Genomic DNA, 17,672 nt, shown 5'->3' with positions numbered 1-17,672 from the left:
CAGCTTGTCAAGCACTGTCCATGTGATAGTGGCTGTGCTTGGTATTGCAGCTCATCCCCATTCACATGAATGAGACTAAGCTGCGCCTAGCTCATGTGATCAATGAATGTGATGTGGCTTAGGAAGAGGCCTAAGTGCTCACAGAGCGTTTTCATACAGCTGATCAGCTGAGGTCCCGGATGTCATACCCCCCAATGATTTGATATTGATAACCTATCCTGAGGAGAACTCCTTTAACCAAAGGCAGTATTGATCTGTTAACTGCCAAAGCCTCACACTATTGGTCTGTGCTCTTCCCCATAAACCTTCCCTGTCTAATCGACCACTCCTTCTTGTTAATAATTCTCTCATCCCTTGGCATCACAGATTTGTCTCTTCATAGCAACAAAACAGCCTCCCACTCACACACCATCTCCTGTTCTAGTCATATCTTTGTTCAATGCTTTTTCTGGTTTCCCTGCTGTGTTATGTCTAAACATTTGGGCTAGGAGAGCCTAAAAACTCCAATGGCATTCAATACCACTTTTATTCTTAGATTCTTCTCCTATTCTCCTCCTTTTCTTCCTTTTTCTAAAACTCAAGGAGAAAACACAAATTCATTATCATTTTTCCCTTTTACCCAATCCCATCATAAGATCTATTTAACACCTCATAAGACCTCTGCCTAGAAAATGTGCACTGTCCTTGAGATGGTTTATCCAAGCCATTTTCACATCTGCTTTAGCAGGCAGCATTGACGTCTATGGAGAAGTCATTACCACCATGTTCTCCAATAGGCAAGAGCTTTGTGGTCTTCTATAGGGCTTTATGGCCATTCTTTACCAGAAATATATATATATATATATATATATATATATATGTTAGTCCTTATTCTCATCACATATATTTATTTTCCTCATTAACAATTTCCTTGTCTCTTCCCTAAGTCATTCTGTATCCTGAACCTTAGTGCCATTATATAACTTCCAACATAAAGTTGACTTTCCACCTTAAAAAACTTCAAGGGAGTATTCCCACCGAGGACATACATGGCATATCATCGGAATATGATTTAAATGTCTGATAGATGTGGGACCTGCACCCTTGTGGAAAAGGGCTGTTTCTGTAAGTACCAAAGAAGTGACTGGTGAGAGCCAACCGCATGTGCAGCCACTACTCATTGTCTGTCAGAATGTGGTCTCTGATAGTTAAGGGACTCAGATAGGTGCTCAACACGAGAGGTAGGACCCAAATCAACCAGATATTTAAGGCATATCTTATAGAGATGTTATTAATGTTCTAAGTGTTAATACCTTTAAAGATGAATAGAAGTGATAAGGCTGAGTTCTCACTTAAAGAGGACCTTTCACCGATTCTTACCCTATGAACTAACTATACAGATATGTAGAGCGGCGCCCGGGGATCTCACTGCACTTACTATTATCCCCGGGCGCCGCTCCGTTCTCCCGTTATGCCCTCCGGTATCTCCGCTCACTAAGTTATAGTAGGCGGAGATTCCAGTCCCTAAGTTATGGTAGGCGGAGTCTGCTCTAGCGCTGGCCAATCGCAGCGCAGAGCTCACAGCCTGGGAGGTTATTTTCTCCCAGGCTGTGAGCTCTGCAATGCGATTGGCCAGCGCTACAGAAGAACAAGGGCAGACTCCGCCTACCATAACTTGGGGAACGGAGATACCGGAGGGCATAGCAGCAGAACGGAGCGGCGCCCGGGGATAATAGTAAGTGCAGTGAGATCCCCGGGCGCCGCTCCACATGTCTGTATAGTTAGTTCATAGGGTAAGAATCGGTGAAAGGTCCTCTTTAAGTTATTTGATCAGTTATTTCCATAAGTTAGTCTGAGCCAAAACTAGATGCGGGTCAAAAACACAGAAGAGATGCAGATCTTTCCATTATAAGCTTCACTACGGTTTTTGACTCACAATATACCATAACATACATCGTCCTAGTTCTCCAATCCATAATTTTGGCCTTTATGATTATACAGTTACTTACTGACTTGTAATTGTTACTGAAAAACTTTTATCATCTAGGTGCATGAATTTTTTCTCCGCTGTTATGGTAACTTCAAAATTTGGTAATACTGGGGGAAAAAAGGATCAGTATAAATAAATGAGTCCCATCATCATTCCACCTCCCCAAAAAGACAACATGGACCTGGAAAGTCAGGTAGCAATATAATCACTACTGTGATCTCCATTGTTTGTAAATGAATGAAGACCAAGGTTGCCTATTTTTGACAATATATATTAAGATCCATGTAATGTCAAATCTGGGCATACTTGCTAACCTGGACCATGGAAAACCTGGATGTCTACCTCTGTGGGAGCTCTAGCGGTATTGGTAATCATCCAGTTGTCAAAAGAAATCTTCTTACCATATTCTTTCACATCAAATTTTGCAGAGAATTCTTCTTGGGAGTTGTCATAATGTGCTGTGATGGTCCAAGTGCCAAGCCTGCAAGGAAAGGAAACTATATCAGCATTTAGACTTGAAGAAACACATGAAGGAAAAAAATGGAAAGGAAATGTATCGTAACAGTAATATTTCACAGCGAAAAAGTGAAAAAATGTATTCTTGAATAGTGAAATTTCCAAATCTTCCAAATTCACTGTGGCTAGAGATTGTTGATCATACCAATTGCTGTCCACCTTGAGTTTTGGTATGACCCTCATCCTAACATTTTCTACTACTTTGTGTATTTATTGAATAGTTAAAGATGCAATGTCGCCAATTCTTCTCATGCATTAATTCAAGTATACTGATTTTTGTTTGCAGTTGTTTCACTACTGGCCCCCACTGTCAGCTTTTATGATGCAGAGAACTGTTGTGGAAATATTCATTTCAACTGACTCTTATGGTTGTTCAAAGTCAAGTACCTGTCCTGCTTCAACAAGCAGAAAATGGCTAATGGAAACATCAATAAGTCCAGTGATTGGCTCATCAGCCTTTCCAGGAATTTCGAGTGTGCCTAGCAGGCATAGAAAATGGAAAGCACAGTGTAATGACAGTGGTCAGTGCCCACCATCATCCCGCTCACCATGGTGGGTGTGAGCACCGACCCACTCACCCTGGTTGCTGGAATCTCATGTGCCTCTTGCTGGCAGGTTTCAGCTTGCTTCTTGCTGGAAAACTCTCCTTCCTAGCAATAGTGTGTGCATGCTTTCTGGTTCTAGTACTCACACGCACCCTGATTTTTCCTCCCTGCCTATGGCTGGCCACTTGTGGGTATTTAAGGCACCTTCCCCTATGGGAAGATACCTGAGCAATAGGTATATTAGCTTGCTAGAGCCTGTGAAGGTGCTCTACTTGAGCTTGTCTGCCCAGGTACCGACCTTTGGCTCATTTCCTGGAATTTGACCCTCTGCTGTCTACCCTGACCTGTGTCTGACTACCATGCTGACCCTAAGATGCCTGCCTTGAGCTTCGTACTATTTCTCACATTTGTATGTACTCTGCCTGCCCTGACCTCAGCCTGTTGCTGATTATGAGTTTTGCTATGAGCTATTGTCTTTTGACCCACGTGGGTCAGCAGCCAACGACGCGGAGACTGTTCCAGGAGGTAGTGACATGCTGCGTTCTCTGCAGGGAAGTCCAGATGCCTGTATAGGGGTTAAAGGCTGAAAACCAGGGAAACCTAAGCCGAATCTGTTGGATGACACAATGATTCCATACCCACTGCCATAACACTGAGGAGGCCAGAGCAGCATTTAATGGCAGCAAAAAGAGATTGGTGGAGATGAGCAATGCTCCCTAGAAAACCCTTTATCATGCTCTAATAAACATGTACATGACATCTTGACCTCCATTCACCAAAATCTATATGAAAAATATAAAAATGTCTGCATAACAGAAAAATAAAAGGGAATGGGGATCGTATGGTCAGGGCAAGATGCTTTTCATCAAAGTAAATCAAATAAACAAACTGTATACTATTAAGAAAGATAAAATCATATTTAACAAGTGGATTGGTTGTCCTTACATTGCTAGGTCAGACAATTCATAATTCTTAGAGATGATGCCAAATTTATCAGGGAACCAATTTCCTTGTGCTGTAATCATCCCATATGGGTTCTGAAAAAGATTTTTTTTAAAAATTAAAGAAAGCACCTCTACATGTTTTTGACGTCACTTTGATTAAAGGAACACTAAATCTAGAAATTAATTAGAAAAGTAAACAAGAAATATATATTTTTTTCCTACTACAGACAGGGCAGAGAGGGGAGGCTTCTGCTGCTGTCTGACAGCCAGATACAAAATAGTTAGGAGCAGGTGCGGAAGGTGACTTCTCCTTCTCCTGCGACCTGTTCCCAACCGCCTTACAAATGTTGGTGGTTGGGATTTTAAATATGGCACCCCCTCACGAGTGCAGAAGGCACCATAGCAGTCAGGTGCCTACTGTTTTAAGGAGCAGGTACCCAGGGCTAATGTATGCAATCAAAGCTAATGCCAATCACATACATTTAACCCCTTGGAGGCCGTTGTCAAATGTTGCCACGGCATCTCTGAGGATAAAAACTGGGACCACGTGCTTCCAGCCATGCAGCGGCTCACCCTAGCGAGGAACAGGGGAGTTGGACGTAGTGTGTGGCAGCCTTGGTCCTCCTGAGTGACATGAGGCTGCTGCCGAATAGCTCCCATGGAGAGCCTGCCTATGGATGGGCTCTATCGGAACTTAGGGTAATTCTCATAGGGTAATTCATCATTTTTTTTCCTGTTTATTTTCTGCATTTAGTAGGAAACAACTGAAGATTAATGAAAATTCTCACCTTAATCTCATACATTACTATCTCTTTTTTTGGCTGCATCTTGTAGTTCATTGGGTAAATACGGTAGAGAGCTAAAGAGACACAAGGTAAACTATTACTTTAAGAAATGTGCTACATGGAAATTAATGCTGCAAATCATCTTTATTTCCAACCACTTATATCCTTAAAGGGGTTCTCCAGGAATGAAAAAAAATCTATATGAAAATACCTTAATATTACTTTATTATAAATATATTTCCAAAATACCTTTCATTAGTTATAATGGCTTGTTTTGTCTGGGGAGAAATAATCAGGGGAAACAAAATGGCTGCCATCCTATTAGTACACACAAAACCTGTCCTAATCACACAGGACAAGTCACTTCTGAACTGAGCCAAAGAGCTGGCTTATCCTCCTCCTCTCTGCTCTGCTTGTCACAGGTTATAATCCCGAATACAAATGATAAAAATTTCAACTGGGAATTGAGTTCTTGAGGAAACATGAAGTACAAAGAGGACAGACTGTGGTAATGGAGACTGCATACAAGAGCTGCTGCTCATTATCCACATCTCCACCTCCTCTCTGTACTTCATGTCTCCTCATGGACTCCATTCCTACAGAGATTCAGCTGAAGATCCTATCAGCTGTATTCAGGATCATAATCCCTGACAAGCAGAGCAGAGAGGAGGATCAGGTAGATCTTTAGCTCATTGCTCTGAAGTTACTTGTCCTGCTGTGTGAATGGGACAGGTTTTGTGTGCACTAATAGGATGGCGGTCATTATATTTCCCGTGATGATTGCTCCCTAGACAAAGCGAGCCATTATAAATAATGAAAGATAATTGAGAATATATTTATAATAAAGTAATATTTACATATTTTACTTTTCTTATTTCCTGGAGAACCCCTTTAATCATAACCCATGTCCCTCAGTTCTCAGCTCTTAATTTTTAATATGGCATTTCACACTTCTTTGGTTTAAAGAGGTTTCACTCTGCCACACCAGTTTTCTGGTGGAAAAAAGTCACAAACACTGTGCTTGTGACCCTTTTATCGCCACTTGTGCAAATTTTTTTGCACAAGTGCTGTTTCTCCGCCTCTGCCACTTTCCCAAAATGGGGGCATGACAAGGGTAGCGAGGGGTTTGCAAGAGGGCCGAATATTAGTGTTTTTTTATGTCAGTTTACGCCCCTGGGTGGTGCAGATTTCAGTTTAGGAGCATGGACTGCCGGAGATGAAGAGGTGTATGCCTCGTAATAGATTCAACACATCAATCAGCAGCACAGGAGAGATCATAGACCACGGTTAATTGCTGGTCTATGATAAATCCCCCCCTCCATGTTTTTAGTTCACTGAGAACTGTATAAGTCTATACAGTAAGTCCCCCCTAGTGGCAGATGCATAACACCATTGTCATCACACTGGAAGAGAAAACTTTACCATGAGTGGTGAGGATTGATGACCCTTATTCCCCAGGGCCCTGGTATATACAAAAAGTACAGTAAGTATTTGTTACCTTTAGATCCTGGGGTGTAAATAGTTTTGTCCGTCTGAATGACGATGTATCCGCTATGAAAAGACACAAGAACTACTTTCTCCAAGTTACACTGTGATGAAATCACTTGGACAGATACATAATATTTTTTCTTTGGTTCATTTAGAAGGTCCTGTGATTTAACCTGAATTCACAAATGTAAAAAAAAATTAGCAATGCAATATATGCAATATGGTAGGGCTCAATTACCTGGAACTTGGAAGGCAAAACATAAAGTAAACCCCAGTCTGAAGTCAATCAAAAAACTAAAGAAAAGAAAGACCTTCATTTGTTAATAGGATGATGTATGGGGTAGCTAGAGTTGAGCATCGAATCCACTGAAGTGGAATTAGATCCGAATTTCAGCATATATTCGATTCACCACAAAGCCGGATTTCCCCGTGCTTCGTGCTAGTGAATCGATTTAACCTGAAATAGTGTAAAAAAAAAAAAAAAAAATCATACTTACCTCCTCTGTTTGCTCGTGATGGGCCAGCCGCCGCCATCTTGATTATAGATCTTGACTGAATTCTCGTGCTTGGTGACGTATGATGTCACCACGCCGGACGGTATGACGACGTCATCTTGGGTCGCACGAGATTTTGTGCCAGATCTTCACGCAAGTTGGCAGCGGCCAGCCCGTCGCAAGCAAATGGAGGCGGTAAGTATGATTCAATTTTTTTCTTCTGTTAATTTTACTCAGTTTTTACTCTCAGATGCCGTGATCTTGTATAAACATGACATCTGAGGGGTACAATGATGGTGAGCGCCACTATTGCAGCTTTCTGTCATTGCACTCACTACTCACAAAAAAATGCATCTCATGATAAAGTAATTTGTCACAAAGCAAATTTTTTTGTAAAATTCAGCAAAGCAGCCAAATCGAATTTTACAAAACTTTGCTCATCTCTAGTGGTAGCACCAACTGTACATACCTGCTCAGATGCCGTACAGTACACACTACTACAACCACAAATCTACAGCCCTACAACCTACAGAACAGATATATCATCCATGAAGATAGGAAGGGTTTTATTCACACTTGTAGAGCTGCACATCTTGAACATACAGTTACTATTGTCCATCTTGTAGACTGGGGACAATATTTATCTAGATATGGAGGCCAAGTCTGATGTTTGACATTACTCAGGAGAACCACTATAGGAAAAATCTGCTTCACCAAAATAACAACCACGGGAACAACACAACAGGGTAATAAAGTGAAATATCAAAAATAATTGGTAGATCCTTTACTAAGTACAGATGGCCTGGTCTGTCAATAATGGAAATGATTCATTCCCCTGACCCCCATTCTAGAAGCTAAAGAGGACAAAAGGTTGTCACAGAGGTTGTCACACGTGACTATCTTTATTAGAGGCTTTGGGAATTACAGTGCAGAATTGTGTACCAGGACAGGATCCAATCCTGCTTCCATTAGCTACCTAACCTTAAAGGCTATTTTTTATGATTGCATTTTACTTATTTTGGGCTAAGAATCATTTTTTTCAATTGGTCTTTATTAAAAGATATTGAGCCATTCTGTCACAAAGAGTTAGGTTTTTCTAACTGCTTAAACCCACATTTTTTTCTTTGACTCTGTGCCGGTCATCTAATAAACCTTAGCTCAAAATTACTTAAAAATCATAAATGCTAATTTCAGCCTCAATCTTATCAGTAAGGCTACTTTCACACCTGCGTTAGGTGCGGATCCGTCTGGTATCTGCACAGACGGATCCGCACCTATAATGCTAACGCGTGTATCCGTTCTGAATGGAACCGTTTGCATTACCATGAACAAAAAAAATTTATTTTATTTTTTTGTTCATGATAATGCAAACGGATCAGTTTTGACTTACACTGAAAGTCAATGGAAGGCGGATCTGTTTTCAATTGCACCATATTGTGTCTGTTAAAAACGGATCCGTCCCCATTGACTTACATTGTAAGTCAGGACGGATCCGTTTGGCTCCGCATCGTCAGGCGGACATCAAAACTCTGCAAGCAGCGTTTTGGTGTCCGCCTCCAGAGCGGAATGGAGGCTGAACGGAGGCAAACTGATGCATTCTGAACGGATCCTTATCCATTCAGAATGCATTGGGGCAAAACTGATCAGTTTTGGGCCGCTTGTGAGAGCCCTGAAACGGATCTCACAAGCGGACCCAGAAACGCCAGTGTGAAAGTAGCCTAAGATAAGAATTGAGCTATAATGTAAGGTCAGAGATTAGGAGCCTCTTAGCTGAGCTGCCTGACAGAGCAGAGAAAAAATCTAGATCCTGCCAGTAAAGAAACTCAGCCCTATGCAGGGAAAAGGGCTCAAATCTTTAATAAAGACCAATTGAAAAAAATATTTTTAGCTCAAATTGAAAAAATGCCCTTAAAGTTGTACATAGCCTTTTAAGGAGTTTTCTTATTTTAGACACATAGAAAGAGATCTATCAAACTGGTGTAAAGTAGAACTAGCTTAGCTTCCCCTAGGAGCCAATCAGATTACACCTTTCATTTTCAGAAGGAGCTATGGAAAATAAAAGGTGGAATCTGATTGGTTGCTATGGGCAACTAAGCCAGTTCTATTTTACACCAGTTTGATAACTCTCCCCCATATAATATCCCCAAAGGTTATGCCATAAGTCTCTGACTGGGAACTCCACGTGTCGAGAAAAAACAGGCCTCTTGACCCCAATTATGAAAGCTAAGGGAGCTGGTGGCTACATCCAGTAGATGACCAAGTGGAGAGGTACCTGAATATCTGAACATTTTGTCCTCAATGGGAGGACAGAATGCAAGCAGGGGATCTAACTCTTCCTATAAACAGAGCTCCCAGATATGGGGATCTTCCGGTGTGATTTCTTGTTGTGAGCATTACTCAATAATACATCCTACAACATATGGCTACACATTGGTTATATGTGGGTAACTTACATTTATGGTAGTTGTTCCCAAGAAGCTATTTTTACTATTGACAGAGATCTTGCTCTGAGCAAACAAACGTGTCTTCAGTGGAACATTCTGGACTCTGATATCGGCCTCAAATCCGAAGCCATGTCCATCAAGTACAATAGTTTCTTCAGTGTCAGAACGTAGGATTCCAGGAGTAATCAAAGTGCATCTGTTCAGAGAAGAAAAAGTTATAATATGGTGGAAACTTTAATTACTCATCCTGTACACCAACTTTGTCTCCCAAGTCGAAGTGAATTACCCAATAAATCACAGCTCTGTGCCAACAAGGGACAAGCATATTTTACTTATGAAGAAGAATCTGGTTTGCTTTGTCTTAGTCATGTTACAAGGCCTAGTAAAAGGTTGGACATTGGCTCATAAGAAAGCTTCCCCCAATAGGTATCACTAGAGAGCCAGTTCTTCCTAGAGGAGATATACTTTGCATATTTATTTTGCCTAGCCTATAAGACTCATTACACAAATTTGGTGGTTTTTAGTGATGAGCAGGGGCAATATTCGAATTTGCAATATTTAGCGATTTTTTTTTAGCATATTCGTCATATATACGTGAATTTGAGAATTTCAAGATTATATTCTTGATTGCGAAAATCGGCAATGTAATATTCGCGTAATGTGCGCAAAATACAGACTTGGGTCACTTATGCTACATTTTTCAAGCTGGTATAAGTTTCCTGAGACTGGAGAAAATGGTTGGCAGAACATTAGAATAGCTTTATATGCAGATAGAGTGCTCCAATATATTTGCGCTTGCAAATTTTCGGCATATTTTTTCACTGGGGAGGTTCTTTTTATATAGTAAGGGGTAGGCAACTTTTCTATTGGTTGCTAGGGATGTTGCTAAGCTGTGACAAAGCCTTCTCATTGGCCCACAAGCTAGAAGAAGGGATGGATGATCACCTGAAAAGTACTGTGTTAAAAAACAAAAAACAAAAAAACAAATATTCGTCATTACGAATATATAGCACTATATTCTAAATATTTGCGAATTCTCGAAGTGCCGATATTCGCGATAAACATTTGCTTTTCGAATATTCGCGCTCAACACTAGTGGTCTCCACAAGGAGAAACTCTATTCCCTCAGACTATGCCGTGAAAACCCAGGAAGACAACCCAATGTTCAGATATAACCTAGAACATAAATGGGTTTGTTGAAAGGGTTGCCCAGCTTAGAAAACAGAATTAATAAAAGAAAACAAAATGTGCAAATGTCTCCAACAATCTACTTAGAATAATGTCAAGTACGTCATTAGTAAACATGGCCATTCAGGGACTGACTGGGAACTTAACCCTTTAGTGACCAGCCTGTTTTGGGCCTTACTGACCAAGCGTTTCCTTCCTCTTTTCAGCGTCGCTTTCCAAGAGCTATAACTTTTTTATTTTTCCGTCTATATAGCTTTATGAGGGCCTGTTTTTTTGCGGGACAAGTGGTTTTTAATGGCGCCATTTGGGGATACACAAACCTTTCTGATTAAATTTTATTAACTATTTCTGGGAGGGAGATGGGAAAAACAGCAATACTGCCACTACGTTTTTACGTTATAAATTTTACGACGTTCATTTTTCTGTATAAATAACATATCTTTATTCTCTGGGTCAGTACGATTACAGAGATACCAAATACATATAGTTTTTTTTTTATGTTTTACTACTTTTTTGCAATAAAACATCTTTTTTTTTTTTTTTATGTTTTTACATTGCCGCTTCCCAAGACCCATACTTGCTGGATGACTTGTATTTTTCATTGCTATTATTTTGGAGTAAATGGCGCTTCTTGATCACTTGTTTTTTCGATGACAACTAAGAATAAATTAGCAATTCTGCCATTTTTTTTTACAGCGTTCAACATAGAGGATAATTCATGTGATATTTATGTAGTCCGGGTCGTTACGGACACGGCAATACCAAATATACTGGGGAGATTTTTTTTTTTTGCAATTTTTTTCATTGAAAAGCATATTTTCAATGGAAAAAAAGTGTATTTTTTTATGGAATTTTTTTATTTAATAAATTTTATTAGTTTTTTTTTTTACCACTTAATAGTCCCACAAGAATACTATAACAGACAGTATTTTGATTGCTTTTAAAATGCAATACATTATCCCTATAATGCATTGCATTTTAACAGCAAAACAGAGGTTATAAATCAAGCCGAGCAGGAACACGCTCACACTCTGCCCTAACCCCTGAAGACGCCGGTACTCGGCGAAACATGTCGGGGGACAGTGTTGGTCTCATGATTTAATTCAGTATAGTCTCTAGCAAAACACTAGTAGGAGACATATGATACATTGTACCTATAGCAAAATACTGGCAGCGCGCAGCCAGTAAGGCAACAATGTTTATTCCTAGTTAGGAGATCACTAATAGGAAGTATAGATATTACCCTCAAGTGCAGAGACGAACTGGCAATTTTAAAAGTATCCTCAAGTAACATATTAGAATAATTATTGATTAAAGGTTAAATTTTAGGATTAAGGAGGTGCAGGATTAAAAGGTTTAAGTTCGTCCTAGGGACATTAGTAGGTTTTATTTATATAGTAAAACACCGCATCCTGACACCATAAGGGAAAACTTAGGAAGTTGTCAGAAGTAGGCAGGGACTACAGAAGTAGACGGGGCCAACAATACCATATTGCAGTACAAAATACCGCCCCAACAAGACCAAATACAACACTGCAGCATAATATACTGCCCTATGACCATAGTGAAGACGGTGATAAAGATGAATTCAGGAGGCCCCCTGTGGCTGCTGGCCAGGTGAATAAGTACCTGATGCTCCTAGCATTAATTAAAGCTGGGAGCATCAGGTCGTTATGTACCTAGCCAGTGGCCATGAGGAGGGCTTGGGTGACCCTCTGAGCATTAGCCCTCCAGGAAATTTCCCTGTAGGGTCTATGGCTAGTCCAGCCCTGTGGCCATTGAAGGGGATCTTCTGTTCTTAACTATTGATGATCCTCAATATCCTATTGACAGGGTAACTGGAGTCGAAATGGCTGTTTTGCAATAGTGCCAGTGCTGGAAACTGGCACCAGAACTGTCCACTGTTTCCTGTCCCTACATGTTGGAGCCTCATATACCCTGAGGACGCTGCTGTTGAGCGCTAATGTGCATTGGGTTGTTTTTTCCATGGCAGCGCTATCTTTCTACTCATTTGTGTGCACTTTGTACTTTAACTGCTTCCAGACTGCCATACGGCTATATACTGTATGTCGGTGGTCTGGACTTTAAAGATGGTGCCCGCTCCGGAGCAGAGCAGACGCCATAGCTGTGGGGTGCCTGCTGTTTTATACAGCAGACACCCACGGCTAATGTCTGAGACCAGCGATAATGCCAGTCACTTAACACTTCAGATGCCGTGGTCAATCCTGACCACGGCATTTGAGTGTGTGCAAACCAGGATGCGTGCGCTTCCATATGTCCTCCAGCTTCCACCGACGTGGATCGGGGGAGCTGGAATGTGTTAGCAGCAGCCCCTGTCCTCCTGTGAGAAAGGAGGTTGCTGCTAAGCAATTTCTGTGAAAAAAAATAAAAAATACACATCATAGGTATCCCGGCGTGCAAAAATGCCCGTACTATTAAGATATAAACATTTTTAAATGGAAAATGGCAAAATGGCAAAAAAAACGGCCGATATGTCATTTTCTTGTCGCTGCTCCTCTCACAGAAAATTTTATAAAAAGTGATTAAAAAGTCGTACATGCCTCAAAATGGTATCACTGATCGCCCCGCAAAAAAGGAGCCCTCACACAGCTCTGCATACATAAATACAAAAAGTTATAGGGGTCAGAATATGGAGACTAAAAGTAAAAAATTATTATATTCAAGGGTTTTTTCTTATTCTCACTATAAAAACGAAATAAAAAATATACATATGTAGTATTGCCAGATTTGTTCTGTCCTGAAGAATAAAAGTAAGGGTCCATTCACATGTCCGGATCCGCAACACACCCGGCTGGCACCCCCATAGAACTGCCCATTCTTGTCTGCAATTGCGGACAAGAATAGGACATGTTCTGTTCTTCCGATCCACAGCTCCCGAAATGCGGATGCAGAGAGCACTTAGTGTGCTCTCCGCATCTATTCCTGCCCCATTGAGAATGAATGGGTCCGCCCCCGTTACGGATATTGCGGAACGGATGCGGACCCATTCCACGGACGTGTAAATGGACCCTAACTGGTCAGTTTTATAATATAGGGAACGCCATAAAAACAAAACCCCAAAAAAACTGTTCTGGAATTGTGTTTTTTTTCCAATTTCACCCCAATTATAACTTTTTCCCCGCTTCCTACCACATTTTATGCAATAGTCAGAAAGGGCATCTTTTCCTGCATACAGCTATGTGAACAGAAAAATAAAAAAGTTATGGCTTTGGGAGGGCTGGGAGTAAAAAGCTAAAGCTAAAAAAAGAAAACGGAAAATCGCCTGTCATGAAAGAGTTCATGCATATTGGATTTCATTTTTGCACATTATTGGTTTAGGGCGATGTTTCTAAGGGTATCTGATTGAGTCTATTAAAAACATTTTTTTCTTCTTATTCATAATTTATCAGCAAGATGATGCATTATTTGTGTCTATTATGTTTATGTATTTCAAATCCTGTTATTTTGATGTTATCTTATGGTAGGGAGGTGATATTACTTGTCCCTATTCGGGGAGCACGCCTGGGAGTGGGGTGCTTTACATCGCCGTCTGTATGGGATGAATATGTTTTTAAATGTGACTACATTACTTGTTGCTCCAATAAAGATTGCCCTTCTGCATAAGTCTTATAGAGCATATAGTTGTCTAGCCCTCTACGTTTCACCTTCCAATGACTGTGTGGCTGCATTGGACTATAATAGCATTGAGCGCAAATATTCGAATCACACATTTTTTATTGCAAATGTATAACATTGCCGATTTCCGCAATCAAGTAAATAATGACTGGAGATCACGAATTTGTTGATTTTTGGTGAATATTTGGACAAAAATTTGCAAAATATCGCAAATTTGAATATTGCTTATGCCGCTCATCACTAGACTGTAAAATGGGGGTCTCAGGACCATTGTTGGAATAATATGTACTTGTCTGAATACAGTCTATGATAAAGAATAATATGTATAAATAGTGGTGTCTCTTTCACACTGGGTCAGTCAGCGTTGTCCTAATCAGGTAAAGCTGCCGTAACCCTAAATATTATGTGAAGAAAACTGTTGGAAGCTGAGATTTAAGGAGCTGTTTGGTGGGATTCACGTACTATAGACAAGTGTTATTTGTCCTTGTACTGCAAATCAAGGAGGCAACACGGTGGTCATCAAGATTTTCTTTATCTTCTCTCTATTACAATGGAGTTGAGTAGATATCTGTGGCTGCCGGCCAGGTGAATAAGGCCTAAGGCTTGCATCGCATCGCTGCCAAGGAGGTAAGTATAAGTGGTTTTTTTTGTACTATATACAATACTTTTACTGTTATTACTGGTACATAATGGTGGGGGGGGGCTGTTATTACTGGCACATAATGGGGGGGCTGTTATTACTGGCACATAATGGGGGAGGGGCTGTTATTACTGGCACATAATGGGGGAGGGGCTGTTATTACTGGCACATAATGGGGGAGGGGCTGTTATTACTGGCACATAATGGGGGGGCTGTTATTACTGGCACATAATGGGGGGCTGTTATTACTGGCACATAATGGGAGGGGGCTGTTATTACTGGCACATAATGGGGGGGGCTGTTATTACTGGCACATAATGGGGGGAGGCTGTTATTACTGGCACATAAAGGGGGGGCTGTTATTACTGGCAAATAATGGGGGGGAGGCTGTTGTTACTGGCACATAATGGGGGGAGGCTGTTATTACTGGCACATAATAGGGGGGCTGTTATTACTGGCACATAATGGGGGGCTGTTATTACTGGCACATAATGGGGGGGCTGTTATTACTGGCACATAATGGGGGGGCTGTTATTACTGGCACATAATGGGGGGGGGGCTGTTATTACTGCCACATGATGGGGGGGGCTGTTATTACTGCCACATGATGGAGGGGCTGTTATTACTGGCACATGATTGAGGGGGAGTGCTTTTATTACTGGCACATGATTGGAGTGGATTGCTTTTATTGCTGGCACATTATTGGGGGCACTATAGGGGCATCTACTGAGGTCATAAAGAAGGAGTATTTTATATGGGGGCTCTGTACAGTATAATTTTATACTGGGACACATTATGGTGGGCACTATAGGGTCATCTACGGGGGGCACTAAGAAGGGGTATTTTATACTTGCAAATTATGGGGGACACTGAAGGCATCTACTGGGGCATTTTATACTGGTACATTATGGGGGTCACTAGGAGGAAGGGGGGAGAGGAGCACTATGGGGGCACTGTATAGGGGTATTTTATACTGGCACATAATGGGGGTCCCATGGGGACATTAGCTCAACTGGGGGCATTACAAGGGGGTATTTTTTGCACTGTCACATTATAAGGAGAATTATTTCTACTGGGAGGGGGGGCTTTATTACTCCCCCATGGTATGAGCCCCTAGTAGCAGCACCAGCCTCTCCCTGCCCTGCTATCCCTCTGCCCCTTCTCCAAATCCTTATTAGTATAAAGCACAACATCAGCTCCACCGAGCCCCCAGCCAAAGTGTTGAAGTGGTGTCCGAGATCCCCAAGGGCCAAGCCAAGTAACTGTAAGTTTTCATGTGAAATACGTTTGTTATACACATATAGCATAGACTGTGCCACACAATATACAGTATACCTCTACACTGTGCCACACAATATACAGTATACCTCTACACTGTGCCACACAATATACAGTATACCTCTACACTGTGCCACACAATATACAGTATACCACTACACTGTGCCACACAATATACAGTATACCTCTACACTGTGCCACACAATATACAGTATACCTTTACACTGTGCCACACAATATACAGTATACCTCTACACTGTGCCACACAATATACAGTATACCTCTACACTGTGCCACACAATATACAGTATACCTCTACACTGTGCCACACAATATACAGTCTACCTCTACACTGTGCCACACAATATACAGTATACCTCTACACTGTGCCACACAATATACAGTATACCTCTACACTGTGCCACACAATATACAGTATACCTCTACACTGTGCCACACAATATACAGTATACCTCTACACTGTGCCACACAATATACAGTATACCTCTACACTGTGCCACACAATATACAGTATACCTCTACACTGTGCCACACAATATACAGTATACCTCTACACTGTGCCACACAATATACAGTATACCTCTACACTGTGCCACACAATATACAGTATACCTCTACACTGTGCCACACAATATACAGTATACCTCTACACTGTGCCACACAATATACAGTATACCTCTACACTGTGCCACACAATATACAGTATACCTCTACACTGTGCCACACAATATACAGTATACCTCTACACTGTGCCACACAATATACAGTCTACCTCTACACTGTGCCACACAATGTACAGTATACCTCTACACTGTGCCACACAATGTACAGTATACCTCTACACTGTGCCACACAATATACAGTATACCTCTACACTGTGTAGTCTGTTCTATAAGCACCATTGTTTTGTGGCGGTGGACAGAAAATAATCTGAAAGTGCCCCTCCCGAGACCAGGCTCTGGATCCGCCACTGCTATCATCCCACTTGTGCCTCACAACATGATGGCAGCCAAGAACCTGACAAAGACCCCCAGGTCTGCCAGAGTCATCTGCCTTGTAGGTAAAGATACTACTAATACTACAGATTGTAGGCAATTCATGGGACAAAAAAGCTAGAATCATTATACAGTATATAAACTTTTTTTTTTTTTAAATTAGCCCTAGATTAGAACAGATAATTATAAGGTTTTTAAAATTTTAGATGACCTATTTCACAAGTTTATCTTTTTTTTTTGTTATTCCTTTTCTGAAGACACTGATATTGACAACATCTTAATGAGTCATAACTAAAAATACTCACGGTGGTTGTGCATAGGAGCCCAAGAGACAGGACAGCACTAGGAGACCTGCAACTCTCCACTCCATGATGCAGTTAGAGACTGGTCAGTGAATGTGGACATTTATAAAGTGTGCTGACCTTAATCCGGTAATGCTCTCCAAACAATGCTTGAGTAAATATAGTGGTGGGGGTTTTCAATTTACAGCAAGGCAAAGTAGAATGGTCATGTTGTCTTTTAGAGCTATTATATGGAAATCAGGTGTGGCAAGAACTGTCTCCACTCAGGTTTCTCTAAATGCAAACCATCTGAGCCCACACTCTTAACTCCATACTAACCAGATGGTCAGCAACTAAGTTGATTCCCCAGGATTCTGCCCTTGGTCCTATCTGCAGTCATCCAGTCTCTCACTCACTTCCAGTCTACCACTATACTTGTCTGGACTGG

The 17,672-nt window shown here is 41.1% G+C and overlaps 1 protein-coding gene across 1 annotated transcript in view; it reads right to left on the bottom strand.

The window, feature by feature from the left end:
- LOC120988569 (venom factor-like) overlaps window positions 1-17,328 on the bottom strand; it is a 117,913-nt gene extending 100,585 nt beyond the window's left edge. Inside the window, exons 1-7 of the mRNA XM_040416103.1 lie at window positions 17,249-17,328; window positions 9,195-9,381; window positions 6,258-6,420; window positions 4,763-4,833; window positions 3,976-4,067; window positions 2,371-2,450; window positions 1,989-2,076 (exon numbers count right to left, since the gene is read on the bottom strand). Coding sequence (XP_040272037.1) covers window positions 1,989-2,076; window positions 2,371-2,450; window positions 3,976-4,067; window positions 4,763-4,833; window positions 6,258-6,420; window positions 9,195-9,381; window positions 17,249-17,313 — 746 coding nt within the window. The 5' untranslated portion in view covers window positions 17,314-17,328. The remainder of the gene's footprint in view (window positions 1-1,988; window positions 2,077-2,370; window positions 2,451-3,975; window positions 4,068-4,762; window positions 4,834-6,257; window positions 6,421-9,194; window positions 9,382-17,248) is intronic.
- Between the last annotated feature and the right edge of the window lie 344 nt (window positions 17,329-17,672).

The sequence above is a fragment of the Bufo bufo genome, chromosome 1 (assembly GCF_905171765.1).
Source record: "Bufo bufo chromosome 1, aBufBuf1.1, whole genome shotgun sequence".
Lineage (NCBI taxonomy): Eukaryota > Metazoa > Chordata > Amphibia > Anura > Bufonidae > Bufo > Bufo bufo.
The sequence above is the reverse complement of the archived record's forward strand: the minus strand, read 5'-3'. Positions and strand labels throughout refer to the sequence as shown.